Source organism: Trachinotus anak, unplaced genomic scaffold (assembly GCF_046630095.1).
Source record: "Trachinotus anak isolate AG129_WGS33_773 ecotype Australia unplaced genomic scaffold, CSIRO_AGI_Tana_v1 ptg000010l, whole genome shotgun sequence".
NCBI lineage: Eukaryota > Metazoa > Chordata > Actinopteri > Carangiformes > Carangidae > Trachinotus > Trachinotus anak.
In genome coordinates, this window is record NW_027273861.1 from 24,542,093 (window position 1) to 24,558,318 (window position 16,226).

General features: G+C 40.8%; 1 protein-coding gene across 3 annotated transcripts in view; it reads left to right on the forward strand.

Annotated features, from left to right (window-relative positions):
* LOC139626127 (carboxyl-terminal PDZ ligand of neuronal nitric oxide synthase protein-like) overlaps positions 1-16,226 on the forward strand; it is a 178,876-nt gene that overhangs the window by 6,919 nt on the left and 155,731 nt on the right. For all 3 annotated transcript variants that reach the window (XM_071486351.1, XM_071486350.1, XM_071486349.1), the window contains exon 2: positions 56-127. In XM_071486351.1, the coding sequence (XP_071342452.1) occupies positions 113-127 (15 nt within the window). In that variant the 5' untranslated portion in view covers positions 56-112. The remainder of the gene's footprint in view (positions 1-55; positions 128-16,226) is intronic.

Here is a 16,226-nt window from a genome sequence, read left to right on the forward strand (position 1 = left end):
TTAATTAATGTGTTGTACCTGCCGTGTTTTCTTTTTTCCACCTTCGTGTTCACAGTACATCGGCAGCCTGGATGTGACGCGGCCGAGCAGCCGGGTGGAGATCGTGGCTGCGATGAGAAGGATACGGGTGAGTGGAAGCTTTCAGAAGTTCCATTCAAAATCTGGCAATTTAACATATCTTCATTAATCAGCCAATGAGTATATCAGTGGGAGTACGGCCTGAGGTGCTTTTGGATTAAGTGGAGCTCACTGTTACATTCGGCATGAATATGATTAACCAAAGAGCTGCTTAGATCAGGAAAGCGTTAACTTTTTGAGTTGGTTGACTTTCCACCCTGGTGAAATTAATTGTGGTGGAAGATTGTGAGCCGACTGAGGCAATATGTGGACTGAAACATTACTGAAGCCGCCTGTGGTTTGAGTTTTATTTTTAATTCAGAACCTAGGAAAACAGTCATTATAAAAGTGAGATGTTGCTTTTGAGAAATTTGCCCTGATAGAGAAATTTGATCAGTTTAATTGTGAAATATATTTAGTGGGGTCCAAAATTCTGAGTATTGTTTACTAAAGGCAAGAATTGGTGGTTTGAATAATGGTTGGACCACTTGGTGACCTTCCCCACTAAGGCCGCAGAGAATGTCATGATAAATCACCACAATGATTCATAAAAAGTGTGACAGAGTTCATTGGACGCACAAACTACAGTGTTATCACTGAAACATAGAGATGGTGTGAGTGGTAGTTATGAAAGCACCATGGAGTTGAAATGAACAGGCTTTGTACTGTCCCGGACTCGGGTGGCCTGGCTGGAGGTTTTGGTCTCCCATGTGCTCCATCACAGTTTTGAAGTTTCCTTTGAAGCAATGCACTGGAGTGTGATCTCTCTCCCTCTCTCCCTCCCGCCCTCTCTCCTCTGCTATGTAAACCTAAGATGTGCAGCTTTTTCAGCTCCTGAGAGTAGACTTAATCTTAATCAGTGTGTCTGCCAGCTTGGCAGCAGTTGGTTTAGCAGCCTAATATAGGTTGTGCCAGTGGTGTGGAGGTATTTGAGGATTATGGTGATGAACTAGTAGGTGTGCTGTGTAACATCAATGATCCCTTCAAGACCTCACAGACAAAAACACACTTATGGCTACACAGGCAACACAAGTACACGTTTTTTTTTGTATTTTATTACCTAATAATTGTAAATAAGTTTGAGAGGAAAAATTTCAATAGGGTTAAATACGGCTTTGCAGTTCCTGAAATTTTGTTTCAAATAGCTGCCATTTTTTTATTCACTGACTATAGGTTAGCAAAGCCAGTGGCTGCTGTGGTGAAGTCTGTATCTGTTGTTATGTACTGATGATCATTCCCGCAGGACACTCACTCTCAGATACATGTGTGTGCACACAGTTGAGCAAAAGGTGCAAAATGTTCTTATTGCCCTTTTTTTTGAGAGGTGACCCGCTCCTGTAAAGTGGACCTCCCAGTGTGCTGCCATGGCAGCTGTTGTCGTGGGCAGGAAAACAGACTTTGGTTTGGCTCCTCCAGTGTCAAAATGGTTTGACACTGGCTTGACAACACAATCGAGGGAAACCACAGGTACCCAACTTGGAAGGGCAGTCACACTGGAAATCATGGGACCACTGAAGGAGCTCTGAAACCATTTATTTTACTTGGGTCGCGAGTAAGCCAAAGCTTACTTGAATGTTGATCTAATGGCAACAAAAAAAAAAAAGGTTGTTATTATACCCTAAACTGCTGGATGTGTTTTTTTTCCAGCAGTTTTTGTCCAGCAGCTACAGAAAGTGCTGGAGTGTTTGCTGACAAAGGCACAAATCAGAGGCTTCCACTTCTATCTGTTGAATGAACAGGAATATACAGATGCATCAAAACAATGACAGTACAGACTGCATTACTCACATGCAGTACACAGACTTTTATTTAATCTATGATGGTCCTTACAAAGACTTAAAAGCTTTTCCACGCCTCACAACGCCTGTTCTGTCACTACAAGATGTGGGTATAAACTTTTGGAATCAGAAGAGACGTAAATTCATTTAATCATGTCGTCTGGCAGAAGTTTAACGTCACCACAGAAATTTCTTCCCCTCAAATGAAGTTAAGCTGACACTGCTATTAGTTGCATCGAGCGCAGTCTTTGTACCACTTTCTACTTCAGGGACATCGCAGCAAGGACAGACTCGTCTGGTTTCTCGTTTACGATTTCATGTAATCTTTCGATGCCTTGTGGAGTTTCTGAAAGAAAGTTTTGCAAAATGATGCTCCCCGCACTGTCTGGTCTTTTCCAAGATTTCTATCAGCTCCTTCTTTCTGCAGAGTCAGTCAGAGCTGATCTGGTTGCCAGGCAACCGGGTTGATGTATGGTGTCATTGTTCATTGTGTGCATGAGTCACCTGTAAGCCAGTAGCTGATAACAACCTAACGACATGGCGGAGCAGGAAATAGATACCTACAGTGCAGCACTGCGCACAGCGCTGCAGGATCGGTTGTGGTTTTGTTGCTCTCACATGTTCGTAGTCACACACGGACACATACACACACCTTCTGTTGTTCATGCTATTCTTGAATGATTTATTCCTCTTCCCAGAAATGAAAGAGGAAATACACTTTAGCAAAGATTGAAATGCAATTTAAGCTTCACTTGGTGAAACTTCCTGCTTTTGTTTACTAGTATCTGAATTATGTTTAGGGTTGCAAATCATGATTACTTTGATTATTGATAAGTCTGTTTGTTTTCTTGTGATTATTTGATAATTCAATTCATGTTTTTTTCTATAAAATGTCAGAATATAGTAAAAAAAACATTTCTTTCGAAGAACGTGAGACTGAAACCAGCTGTGTGACATTTTTGCTAGGTAAATGACTTACGAGGTGTATTGAACAAAATATTTGATGAATTTTCTGTCCATTGATAATTGGACTGATAATTGCAGATGCTTTAGCTATGAGAGATTTGTAGGTAAATGATGTAAGCGGCCTGATATGGGCTGAAGGATCTTTAGAGAGAGACCTTCATGAAGTCTTCTTGTCTCGCTTTTTCACGCTGTCAGCTGGAGTCCACACAAAGGTGAATGTGCTGTACAGTGTAATATACAGCTCTTTATAAATTAGATTTATTATTCTCATCGTCTGGCAAAGTCTGGTAGCTGCTTATCTGGTTAAAAGGAGGAGACCTTTGCAGTGAATTAAAGGGATTAATTTCTCATTAATCTTTCTTTGCTGGGTTAACTGACTGTAGGAAGACTGAACAGCATGGGATGAGGAGATTAGATGTGTCTGAGGAGACGTCAGTAGAGACTGGAAATGCGCAGTGGTGGTGCTGGAGAGGGGGTAACAGAGAGAAACGGAAATGCTTGGGCCATCCCTCGAGCAGCCAGGCTGAACAAGGTGGGCCAGGACCTTTTGTGCCTCCACTGGACAGCTAGCGCGCATCTTTTTGACACTGGTGATAAGAAAGCACAGTAGAGGCTCATTAGTCTGGATTTCACTGTACATTTTAGTGTCCCATGATCCTCTTTTGCTTTTCATGAGTTGTGTTCTGGAGTGCAGAAATGTACAGAAGGCAGTCTGATCACGCAGTATATCAGTTTAATGATGCATCATCGGAGAGCAATAACATGAACAGTGTCTTTGAAGACAGTTTCTCTCCGGGTGGGTGGTAGCTGGGATCTCTACAGCATTGACCGACGTGTTGTGCCACTGGGATTGACATATAACACTTTCATCTGATGGCTCTAGTGGGAACTCATCTACCCCCAGGGCCTCATGCAACACGTGTACAACAATGTTATGAGAAAATGTGAAGATCATGGAAATGTTAACACCTGGTCTGAACAGTTTGGTTGAAATCCTATCACCAGCGCTGCAACTAACTGTTATTTTCATTACTGACTAATCTGCCGACAAATTTTTTGACGAATTAATGACTTTTTTTGTCTATGAAGTGTCTAAAAAATAGTGAAACATGTTGATTAAATGACAGATTCATCAACCAGTAGATTCAGCTCTAATCATGATCTTGTTATATATCTCGAAATAGTACATTTCTGGAAAGTTAATGGTATAGTCACAACTGCTAACTTTTGTAGCTCACTCAATGAATTAAATATCTGACAAATGAGGTTATTTTGTCTCTTTGTCAATGCAAAAACTCTATGAATTAATCCAATTCCAAAGACTCATATTTGTGAGCACATGATTTTTTGTCAATCAACCGATCAAATGAATTTGTGAAGTTTGAAATGATTGAATATCAGCGAACAGTGACTTAATTCATCCATCCTCCTAAACTGTCTCAGCTGGGATCAATACAGTATCACACTAGCATGAACAAGCTATAATCATTGTGGTGAGGCAGCGCTATGACCTAAGCTAAGATGAATGACTCAGTGAAGTAATTATATGGTCGTTAGGGCCTTTGACTTAGACGATAATATGCAAAGTCTATCTGCTATGTAAACAGGAAAATACACTCATACAGTCCTTACACTCATGATGTCGCGGTGACTGTATTTACCAGCCTTTAAAGGGGCCTTCTTATTTGTAAGTCCTGACATGGATGTTTTGATATAGAACTAGTGTGTGATAGAGGAAAGTGAGCAGCAGAGGAAAAGAGGAAGAATGAATGAGGTAGAAACCTGATGATCATGATACACTATTGATTCATGAAAGCGTCAGCTGGAGCGTTGTTTATTTCGGCCACTATCTCACATCTCTCCTTTTAATGAGTGGCAGCTGTGATTAACCTGGCTGACTTTGATTGATGTTAATGAGACATAGAAGCTCTGCGTCTGTCTAGTTAATCCACTAGTGTTAATAAAAGTGCTTTTCAGAAGAGGTGTCTCGCCTCAGGAAAGACATCAAGCACTCCTTCATCAGCTATCTATGCTCCCGTTGAATGCAGGGCTTTTTTTCTTTACTTCATGGCTTAAAGTTATTTAATCAGCACTCAGTAGTGTCATACTCTGCAACCTCAGTTGCTGTGTAATTATTCACCGCAGCTGCGATATTGAAAATTACTTTAGTTTGTACTTGTAATAATGGAAATAAACTATGGTGTGCTCTAGCCTTGGCTCTGGGTTTATGATATAATTATATTGCTGTATTTTATGTTTCAGTTAATTATATTATTGTATTTTATGTTTCAGGAATAAGTCATGCTGCCACTTAACAGCAGTTCAGAGTTTTATTTGCTACATGCCAAGGTACAATGTACAATAAGAAAAGCAGTGAAATGAGGGTCAGACTTGGCAGCAGCAGACTGTGCAAAACTGAAAAGAAAAATTAAAAAAAAAAAATTCAGTGTCATCAACTCACTGAAAAGTGGTTTCATCCTTCTTAAAAAATATATTGCTGGAATGTGTTTCAGAGAACCAGCATTTACTTTGAAATACATCTGTGCAGCCAAAAACCAAATGGGAACAAAACCAAGCTCAGTTTATTAAGGGCTTGGCAAACTTGGCTGCCATTCTCCATACATGCTTGTGTATGATCCCCTCTCACCACAGCAACAGTGGAGTAGCAGCTCAGTGTGTTTAAACATGTCTGAGTAACACACGAGTCTGAATCACTCTCTGAGGAGCAACGCAGCAGACACAGCACTGTCACTGTCGAAGTCGGAGGAAATACACTCACGAGCCTGTTCTGCTGCTTCTATCTGTACCTGTCATCAGCCTCACGTGCCTTCCTATTTTACCTAATTGTGCTAGAAACCATGAGGTGGAGAGGAGTAAGGCTCCCTAAACCGAGTTTTTTTTTTCAGTTGCAGACTTGATATCATTTTTGGGCTCTTGACTAAAGTAGCTCTGTGCCATTTCCTTTTTAAGTGTGGTGCTTTGAATGAAGGTGCCCTTCACTTAAGTAAGGTCTTGACCTTACCCTGTAAAGTGCCTTGAGATAATGTATATTATGATTTGGCGCTATACAAATAAAATTGAATTGAATTGAATTGAATTCACTTAGAACCAGAGAGGTTATTCATTCCCTCAATTAAATCCTGTTTGCTGACCCCATGTAGCACTGGCACTGACTGTCAATTGTCATCGGGTTCCTAAAATTGCTCTGAATAAGTGGGTCTGAAACAGGAAACAGCGTCATTTGAGATCATGTTTTCATCCAGATGTCACTGAAGAAACACTGACACAGCTTTACAACAGAATATCTTTGACTTCTGTAGCAACACTGTTTTCATGGACAAACTTGTGAAAAACTTTTTGTTGTATGGTTACCCTGATATGACATGAAGTGGGCGGCTTTAATTAATGACCTCATTCAGGCTGCAGTTAGGGCTTCAACTTATTTTCTTCCTTATTCAATTTACCATATAATGAAACATGAGAAAAATCCTCATATTTCAGAAGCTGAAACCATCACAAGAGCAAGAAGGTTCTGGGTTTGAACCCCGGTCCTCGGGCCTTTCTGTGCAGAGTTTACATGTTCTCCCCGTGTCTTTGGGTACTCTGGCTTCCTCCCACCGTCCAAAGATGTGCACGTTAGGTTAATTGGTAAAACTTGAGTGATTAGAGAGATTTATGTGTCATTACCAGATTAATGTGTCATTACCAGTGTAATGTGTCATTACCAGTTTAAGTCACAACTTCCTCAGTCAGTTAATATGTTGCTTTTACTCTGTGAGAGCCACTGCTTGTTTTTCCTGAGGCTTAGTATGATATTTGATAGTATTTGTTGTATGTTAGCGGAGGGCTCTCTGTGTTTCAGGTCAGATAGTTAAGTGTCTTAGAGCCTGGCGTGCTCTCTCTGTGTGAACTATCAAAGAACCAGCCTGCAAAATGCTGTTGATGTAGAAACAGACAAAAGAAAAAAGTGGAGACACGGTCTTCTCACTGTGGGTTTGTTTTGAGCCTTAAATCCAGGCTCATTGGACATTCATAGTTTCGGGGAGAATGGAGGAAAATAGATAAAAAGGCATTATTTCACCCATGTGGGACTTTGACCAGAAAAGCGACAAAAAGAAACAGAGAGTCAAAAAGACATAACCAGATCAATGTTTAAAAGGTCTGGTTCTTGGTGTCTTGGCCTGTTGTTTGCATCATTGTTGAAAGTTAAACTGTTTCTCTCCTAAATAGGTTATTAAGGTTAATAAGTGGCGTCTCCTTTGATGACAGGTGTGGTGTATTCACTGTCCTCTGGTCTGATTTGTGAGTCATTTCTGCCTCATTCATAAATGTCACGATTCAATGAAATTACAACATGAATGGCAGACATGCAATTCACCTCAGGTAGAAACTAGAGAGCAGGAGCATCTGCTATAAAGCTATAAAAGGTTATTACCACATTTTTCAGACATGTACGCTCACCAGGGGCCTATTAGAAATCCGGCAGTCTCCGGCACATCAGCATATGAAGAGGCCTGCTTTTCTCGCCCCTTTGCAAAACATGTTTTTTTTCCTGGAGAAGATGACCTTCAATTTATGTTAGTCTTCTTAGTTTAATTTATATTTAATTTTTGCAGAACATTTTATTTCTGAATAGAAATGAAGATTATTGTAAAGCATCTCTTTGTATTTCTTCAAGCCCTTTCTTTTTTCTGCCCTGAGCTCTGACATTGTTCAGAGGCTCTTTTTTTCCAACTCAGGGTCACAGTTGAAAGGTGAAAAAGTGAGCCAATAATGACCCATGCATGGTCGATTACCCACTCCCTCCCTTTTACTCCTCAACTTGTGATTTTCCTGCACTTGAGGTGATTGCATTGGTGGCTCTTTTTGAGCGTGATGGGTATTTGTGTAAGTCACATTAATGTGTTATTCATCACTTGCTGGATGCCACGTTTATCCACGCAGTTGCCACTTTCTCCTGTCCTTGCTGGCTGTTAGTGAAGTGCTTCGGAGGCAGGCTCTAAATCCTACATAAGCCGAGTGTATTTGAAAAGTGGCTAATGCTTAACTAGCTTTATTGTTCACCAGATAGTAAATGGGTTGGCGAGCTGCTGATTGTTGGCAGATGACATGTGCACAGCCTGATAGAGCGTGAGTCAAAGTGGAAGCTGTCAAACCCTGGAAACTTGTCTGTTGTAGCTACTTATGACTCGGCCGCCTGCTACAAGATGCAAAATGAAATTACTCATAGCTAAAGGCGCAAGTATGCAAGGCTTTATTAAAAGTGTTAAGTAACTCAATTGTGAATTAAATATGATTTATGCAGCCTGATGCTGCAGGAGGCTACCTTGCATGCCAGCACATCTTAAAGGAAGCTGAAAACAGGCTGAAGTGAAAGGAGTAAAAAATAGTAAAACAGTTCAGTAAAACAGAAAAAAATCAGATGAAACACTTCAGTGTCACGCACGTCCAATTTCATGCTTAAGATGTATTATTCATCAGGTATTTGGTCTTTGTCAGGTGCTTGATGAATCTTGCATTAGGCGGCTGGGGTGCGACCGGGGATCAGTGTTGCATGTCGTTCCATTTCTCTCTCTCTCTCTCTCTCTCTCTCTCTCTCTCACTCTCCCACTTTCCCCTCCTTCCCTGACATCTCTCATAATTGTACATTATAGTTTTTAATCAGGAAACAGTCTGTTCATAAGCAAATGCAGCCGTGCATTCTCCTCCTTTTAGTCTGGCCAGGGTCACAGTGGCAGGTAAGCTAAGCACATTGCGTTCCACCTTCACCTGAAGGATCCCAAGGTCTTCCAGCAGCAAACTGGATATAGAACTGAATGAAACCTTTATTTGTCAGCCTCTGAAGCAGATAGAAACTCAACTTGAAATAAAAAAAAGCATTTCAGACCTCAAAACTTTGTCTTTTATTGTAAATCCTTGGATTTACCCTACACGATCAGTAAATATTATATCGGGCTGCTCTTATCCTTCTGTGTGTTTTCTGTCTTCGACAACTCATTCCCTTTCTGTTACTTGCATACACACACATACGCTGTATACACACACCTCCTGTCTGGTTTTCCCATTGAAGCTTAGGACCTTAAATCGACCATAAAGACAGTTTTCTCCTGACCCCTCTGCCTCTCTGCCTCCTACAGCTTGAACTTTTTCTCTTTCTCATATTTCTCTCTCCCCTGCACCTTACACCCTATCCCCTACCTTTTTCATTTCCCCCCTCTTGGTATCATCCAGTGGGGCTGGCCTCTCTCCCCGTCCTTTTCCCCTGAGCAATCTGTTAAGCCTGTCACATTGTCCTGCCCTTCATCAGAGGCCGAGTGAAACTTTGGCTGATTCACGATTCCTTCTCTCAGAAACAGAGGGGCCTTTGTGAGTCCTTGCTTTAATTAATGGAGACACTGACTTAATTCGATCCCACCCTTCTAATAATTAATGTCCGCCATGCCACCGAAATATATCTCATCCTGCAGAATTTTTATTAACATTTTAATTTCGGGAACATTAAATAACCAAGAAGTAGAGCGTTCTCCTTTACTCCTGGTTGGAGGAGCAAGGATTGTGCTTCTGATAATGTTGCTGTAGGCAGGAAATTGGTTGACAGATTAAAAAAAAAAAAAGGAGGTAGATATTTTTCTTTTTATTCATTTCAACCTTGCGAGGATATGTAACTGATAAATGACAGTTGATCACATACATTTTTAGGATGTTTTGTCTCTTACAACATTTTAGAGAGTGTCTTTTTATCTGTGTATGAAAGATACATGGTATGTTTGCTGCTGGTTTAGTCATGGAATTAATCCTGATCCAGTGAGTTTGAGTGTTTATGCGTGATGAAGACATTCCCAGTTTGAGGAGAGCACACACCTCCCTCTTCAGCCTCCAAGCTGGAAATGACAAACTAGGCAATCGGCCTCAAACTGAGCTGTCAGCAGTATTAACTGCACTCCAATTACATCTTAACCTCCTTTGATCCCTCCCTCCACTTTTTTTTTTGCTTGTATTTCTGGGATGCTTCTCAGATGCTGCTGTTCACAACCCACCGCTTTGCTTGCTCATCTTCTTTCTCTGACAAGATAATGTAATGTAATAGCACACAGATGCTGCAGGATTCCCTCCCAGTGTTTCACTTGTCCCACCCCACACAACACCGCACAATGTCACCCCCACGCACAACACCTGACTCTCCACCCCCCACCCCCTCCTGTAAATGTCAGCAGTAAATTGGAGAAGGAGTCTAGCTTGTGCCCTGAGCCAGGAGGCGAGACGGTGGTGATCTAGGAGAGTTGTAAGGGGATGTTAGAGCGCTGACTCGGTCGCAACTTTGACATGGTTGCCCTGCAGCATCAACATGGGAGGGTGCCATCGTGCTGGCAGAGAGGGGAGAGCTTTCAGATGTAGAGGGAAGGTCAGCTTTAGAGGAACATCAGTGTGTTATCCATCAGCTGTCAAAAGTAAAACACCTGCTTCAACATAAGTAAAGCTGAAGGTTTAATTTGCTGAAAGTTTTCAATCTTCTTCATCATCTTTTTTTTCTTGATCTGCTCTGCTGCCAAGTCTGACCCTCATTTCACTGCTTTGCTCACTGTACATTGTACATTGGCATGTGACAAATAAAACTTTGAACTGCTGTTTGGTGGCAGCATTACTTTTACCTGAAACATAAAATACAATAATATCATTATATTATTTTAAAAAATCCCCCTCACCTGGGAAAAAAAGGTACATGCCAGTCAGTGTCATGCATGAAATGTATAGTAAATATATTTCATGTAACTGGAGAGTTGTAGTGTCAGATGATGATCATTTCCAAACTGAATACTGAATACAGTGATTCTTACATCCCTTCTCCACCAGTCAATGTGTCACTTAGAGTTTCACATTATTGTGTCGCCAGCATTTGTATGTGTATGTAATGTGATGTAAGCTTTGTTTTTGAATGGTTCATTTGAATAAATGAACTTTTTAGCTCAGCAGCCAAATGTTATTGCTTTTTCTACAGAACAGAGAAGTGATCAATGAGGGAGCCAGTGAGCTGAGTCTTAAAATGAAGCGATCATTTGTTAGGTCTCTGTTAGTTAACAAGTTACGCTCTGAGCCTTTCTTGCAGCACCATTTCCTGTAGTGTCAGAGCAAGATATACTGCAATACTAGTTGCAACAAGTGTGTGTTTCCACGTTGCTTACTTTCTCAATTGAAATTATTGCTCATGTTAATTGATTAGAAGAGTGATGGAAAATTAATTAACAATAACAATTACACTGCCCTCTGCGTCAAACAAAAAATACCAAATACTTTCTAGTCAAGTGTTAGGATTTGCTTTAGATAATTGAATTTCTATGGGTTTTAGAGTGCATTTTGTGTTTTGATGAATAATGCAAATAAGCACCAACACTATTTCGACCACTGAGGGGCTTGTCTGTAACCACGGTGGTCTGCAGACCTCTGTGTGTGTGTCCGGCAGTTTAGAGAAGTGTGAGGTGTCCCTGCTGAGGTGTCAGGGTGCAGACGTTCGATGGCTGGTGTTTCATTGCTGTTGCTGTCTGTAAGTGCTGCCTGGATGCCTCTGTGGTTGTCCACTGTGTCTGTTCAGAGGTGTCACTCTCACTGTCTCTGTTTTCAGACTGTGAGAGGGAGGGAATTAAAAGCTACAGACTCTGGTTCTTCTTCTGCGCTTCCTCGGCACATTGGGCCATTAGGCAAATAAAGGCTAAGAGGGCAAGATCGAAGGAGAACAAGCAGTGAGACAGAGATTACAATGAGGTTTTGGCACCTCCAGCAACCGTTCTACAGGATTACAAACCGCTCACTGACAGACCACACACACGATTGCTCCTACAGCCTGCTTTTCAGCCTCAGTGCTCCTCCTCCCTTCAAAGCCTGCACCCCTCTGCTTCCATTGGCCTCTTCATTATCTGCAAAGCAGCCACTTTACAGTTGAAAGTGGACTATTTATGATCGCCTTCAGGAACAGGTTGAGAATCAAGACATTCAGCGTTGTGCAGGAACTTCTCCCTCTGGCTGCTTTTTCTGCTTTCCCTCCTCTTTCGCGTCTTCTCATCCTTTCTTCTTATCTGTTTCTTTACTTATCTCTCTGGATTTCCTCTCCCAAGATCTGTCCTCTCCTGCTGCCTTAGCCTCACCCCATCCTTTAGCTTTCCCTCTCCTCCTCCACTTCTTTACTTTATCTTTTCTACCTCCTCTTTTAACCCTATCCCTCCCCCTCCTCTCACTTTTTTATCTTTTTCTTCATTCCCTCTGTTCCCCTTCCCCCTTCACTCCTCCCCTTTGTATTTTTCCCTCTCCTCTTCATTCTTCTTTAGTCCTTCCTCCCTCTTCATTCCTCCCCTCCTCTCATTCTCTTCATTATGCTCCTCTGCCACCCCCACTCCTCCCTCCTCAGTGTACTTTCAATCATTGTTGGAGAGTTCGCTGTCCCTGCATAGCGCCTGCATACTTAGCATGGTTTTCATAGCTCAGCCCTCAGCTAGAGTGACTCTTCCCGCTCATACACACAGAGCATGTGCGTGTTTCCATATTAACCAAAGGTACATCAGTTAATTAATTAACACTTTAAGCAAAGATTGGCCCAAACTCTGTTTAAATGTACCACTGGACAATGATAATAAGTTGGGTATGAAATTAATGGACTTACTTCCACAAGTTACTTGACCTGAAAGTGACATTTTCACAACAGTTCAGAACCAGAAGAAAAAGAGAAAATCACAGTGTGTCACCTGATTTTTCTGTCCACAAATTGTTAATAGCAGAATAGTAATCTAGGAATAAATAGTAAGAACTAAACCATTTAACTTAAGAGAGGCTTGGCCAGTTTGTCTTTTATTTATGAATACAGCCTTTTATCCTTTTATAAATACCAGTATATTTTTCTTACTTTCCTTGTGATTAATAATTTTATGATTTTACAATAAAACACAATCACCTGGAAAATCTGGAATACGATTGACCAGTTTTCCAGTCATGGAAAAGTAAAATGTCCTGGAAAATATTGCATTGTTCTGGACAATTATTTCAGCATTTTCCTATTTTAGGTCAAAGCTGTGTACGGGATCATGTCGACGTTCAGATGGTAGGCGAGTTTACGGATGGCAGTGTTTTGAATAGTTTTTGGCAATGATGCAGGTTGGATGAGTTACAACTGAAGTGGCCAAAACTCTGGAGAATGTTATATATTCATTATAGATGAACATATTCTTCCCAACTTTACTCTTTTACTGTTTAACTGTTGAATAATGGGTTAGCATGTTTGGTTCAGTTGCTGAAGTTGACGTGCTTGCTAGCTTGTTTTGTCTATAGCTAAAGGTTTAAGGTTTGTGATACAACTCTGCAGGAGCAAAGGTTTTAAATGTGTGTTGAGTCATTGGTCAGGGTTTGATAACAATAAATTGGAAGCCGGGGTCAATACAACGATGGGAGCAGTAAATTAGTCAAACACCGGCTAAATACTCACTAACAGCACTTTTTATTTTGCTAGCATCTTTGATAGCATCACTTCAAACCCCAGAGTATGTTGTGCAGGTGAAACAGACCATAATATGTAATAACTTTTGTAGAGGTGGCTCACAGTGGGTGTGATTAATCTCCTTAAAGATGTCACTTCCTGTTTGTAGTAAAGGGGCTGAGGTGTGATAAACTGTAAGGCCCATAGACAGTAGATAATATTAGCAAATTCAGCTTTGAATCGTATCTTCAGCTATGTAAAGTTCAGTTTCGATTTGTCCATGGGGAAACTTATAGGCTATCAAAAACATCATGACAGTGATGCGTAGAATACTTAAAAGTACAGCATTACCAAACAAATGTATCCCTCAGTTACTTTGCACTTTATGTAATAGATTACTGTTAGTTTTATGACCTGGAAATGCAATTAAACACCTGATAGATAAGAATGGTACTGCCCCCATTTCAAGTGATTCTCCTCCACCTCATCAAGCAGCCTTTATGATGATTGTTCTATGGCAGCCAGGTGACCAAGAGAAGTGTGCCGCAAAGATGAGGCTTTCCATTCTTTGACAGGGAGTTTCCATCCTATTATAAGAGGTTCCTTTTATTATTATTATTACTATTATTATTATTATTATAATTTACCGTTTCACATGTAAATGAAAACCCATGCAGGTCTGAGAACTAGTTCTCAACTGTTCCAGATATTGTGAAGCCGAATGTTGACATTTTGGGTTGAGTTGATGAATATGTATGTGGTTATCTCTTAGCTGAAGACGCTGAAGCTTATAAAGAGCAGATAAAGACGACCATCACTTTCAGCCAAACGCTGAAGTCTGAGCTGGACACAAACTGTAATTAGATAAATATCGGACTTCTACCCATCATCCAGACTTGGATGATACTGCCTGATGCTTTTGGAGTCGTTTCAGAGTCAGGCTGTGGATGTTTCCAGCTGTGTGTTGTGTTGTGGTTGCATAGTTTACATTCAGTCCTCGTAGATTTATACCTGTTCATCCTGTAAACTCACAGATGTATGGATGTATAAAAACACACACTCAGCAGCACACCGCTGAATTATAATGTTATTCAGTCATCTGCCTCTCCCAGGCTGACCTTGGAGCTGCCCTCATCTATCAGCCCCGGGGCCTCTGCGTTATCTGGCCACTGTAACCATCCCTCTCCCTATCTCCTCTCTGTGGCTGTGTCTCAATCCTGCAGTCGGCCCTCCTGCCCTTATCTGCTTCCCTCTGCTGTATCTTAATGCTGCTAGTAGCATTAAGATCAGAATACCTCTCCTAACCTCGGTTGTATTTCGGGGCTCCCAGTTCTTACCCTCTCTGTCCTCTGCTCCAACTAACCTCCTCGAATCCTTCGCATTTCCTTTAGCCAAATTAAAGTCTGCCAAACAATGATCCCCCTTTAAAATGTCTTTTTGAGCTGATTGGAAATAACTTTGTTGTTGTTTGACAGCCACTTCTATAACAGTGTTTGAAACCATCATCCATGGTACATCTGTGAAACAATAACGATATTAAACGCTATACAGCTGTCTTGAATTCTTTACTCGCTCTGCTGCTGTGAGGGTTTCCTCTGGCTGTAACTGCCACCACATGGGCTATAATATTTTCTGTGCACTAAAAAGAGAAAAATTGGCAAGCCGAGCAGAGTATCAGAGCACATCCGCCTATTGCTTCAAATGATTCCCCTGCCTTTTAGATCAGCACAAATGAAAGAGAGTCAAGGAAATAGGGAGGTTACAGAGATTGTTAGCTGTCCAGAGTGAGAGTGACTGTGTGTGTTTGTGTGTGTGTGTGGGCTGCAAGGATGAAAAGATGTTGCCCTCCAATATGGTTTTAATGAAACCTTTTCTCCTCCACAGACGTTTTCATTAAAGCTGCAGGCTGCTGCTGCCAGCCCTGCTTTACCCACAGCCACTATGTGGATAAACTCCTCCTCAGGAAGCCCCCCAACCCACGAACACTCCTCAGTCCAGTATTATGTTTCCCTGTCCTTTATCTTCCTTTGTTTTCATCTCTCTCTCTATTGCTTATTTCCATCTCCCTTTATTCCCCCATCCATTGCTGACCCTCCTGCTTCTTATTGTCTCTTTCAACCATTTAATTGGCAGCAGCAATTGATCAGTTATCAGCAACAATACAGACAAAAGGCACTTGTAAAGTACAGTTTTTAAATTCAACATGTTGAGATGATTTTATGCTCTGAAAAAATCTAACATATACCTGTGACTAATTATTTTATTTAGGATTTTCTAATTAATAGATTAATAGATTAATTAATAAAATAAAATTGTATTTATAATGATATATAGTAGCACTTAGAGGTAATTTTAAAGTTAACTGCTTTAGCATTTGAAATATTACTAACTATGACTACTAATGCTCACAGTAATGATAATAGTCTTATGACGTAGTGTTGCATCCTTGAAGAAAAAATCTATTCAGAATTTTTAAGTAATTCCCAATTTGTGTTTGTGTTATTAATCAGTCCTTAAAAGATCTCATAAAGTGAGATTTCTATTGCTTTTTTGATCATAAAGCGGGTGAACCTAGACCTCTAGGTTCTCTATTAATACTGTGAAAGTATCAAAGCGCTCAGTCCACAGAGAAATGTTCTCAGCGTTATTCAGAAACTGAGCTTTAAAACGAGCCGTCAGGACTTCTGTAACTTTGTGATGTCACAACAAAGCAGTCACCAGCCCACCTACACCCACCATCCAGCCTTGCAGGATTTGGTTTCTCTGAGTGTTTTTAACACTTGAACCTTTGGTGGTATAGAAACAATCTTAAGACCTGTGGTTTCTGGGAAAAGTTTTTCTGACATTTCAGTCAAACTATGAATCATTAAATTTAAGAAAAAGCGATTACCTGATAACAAAAAAATAAC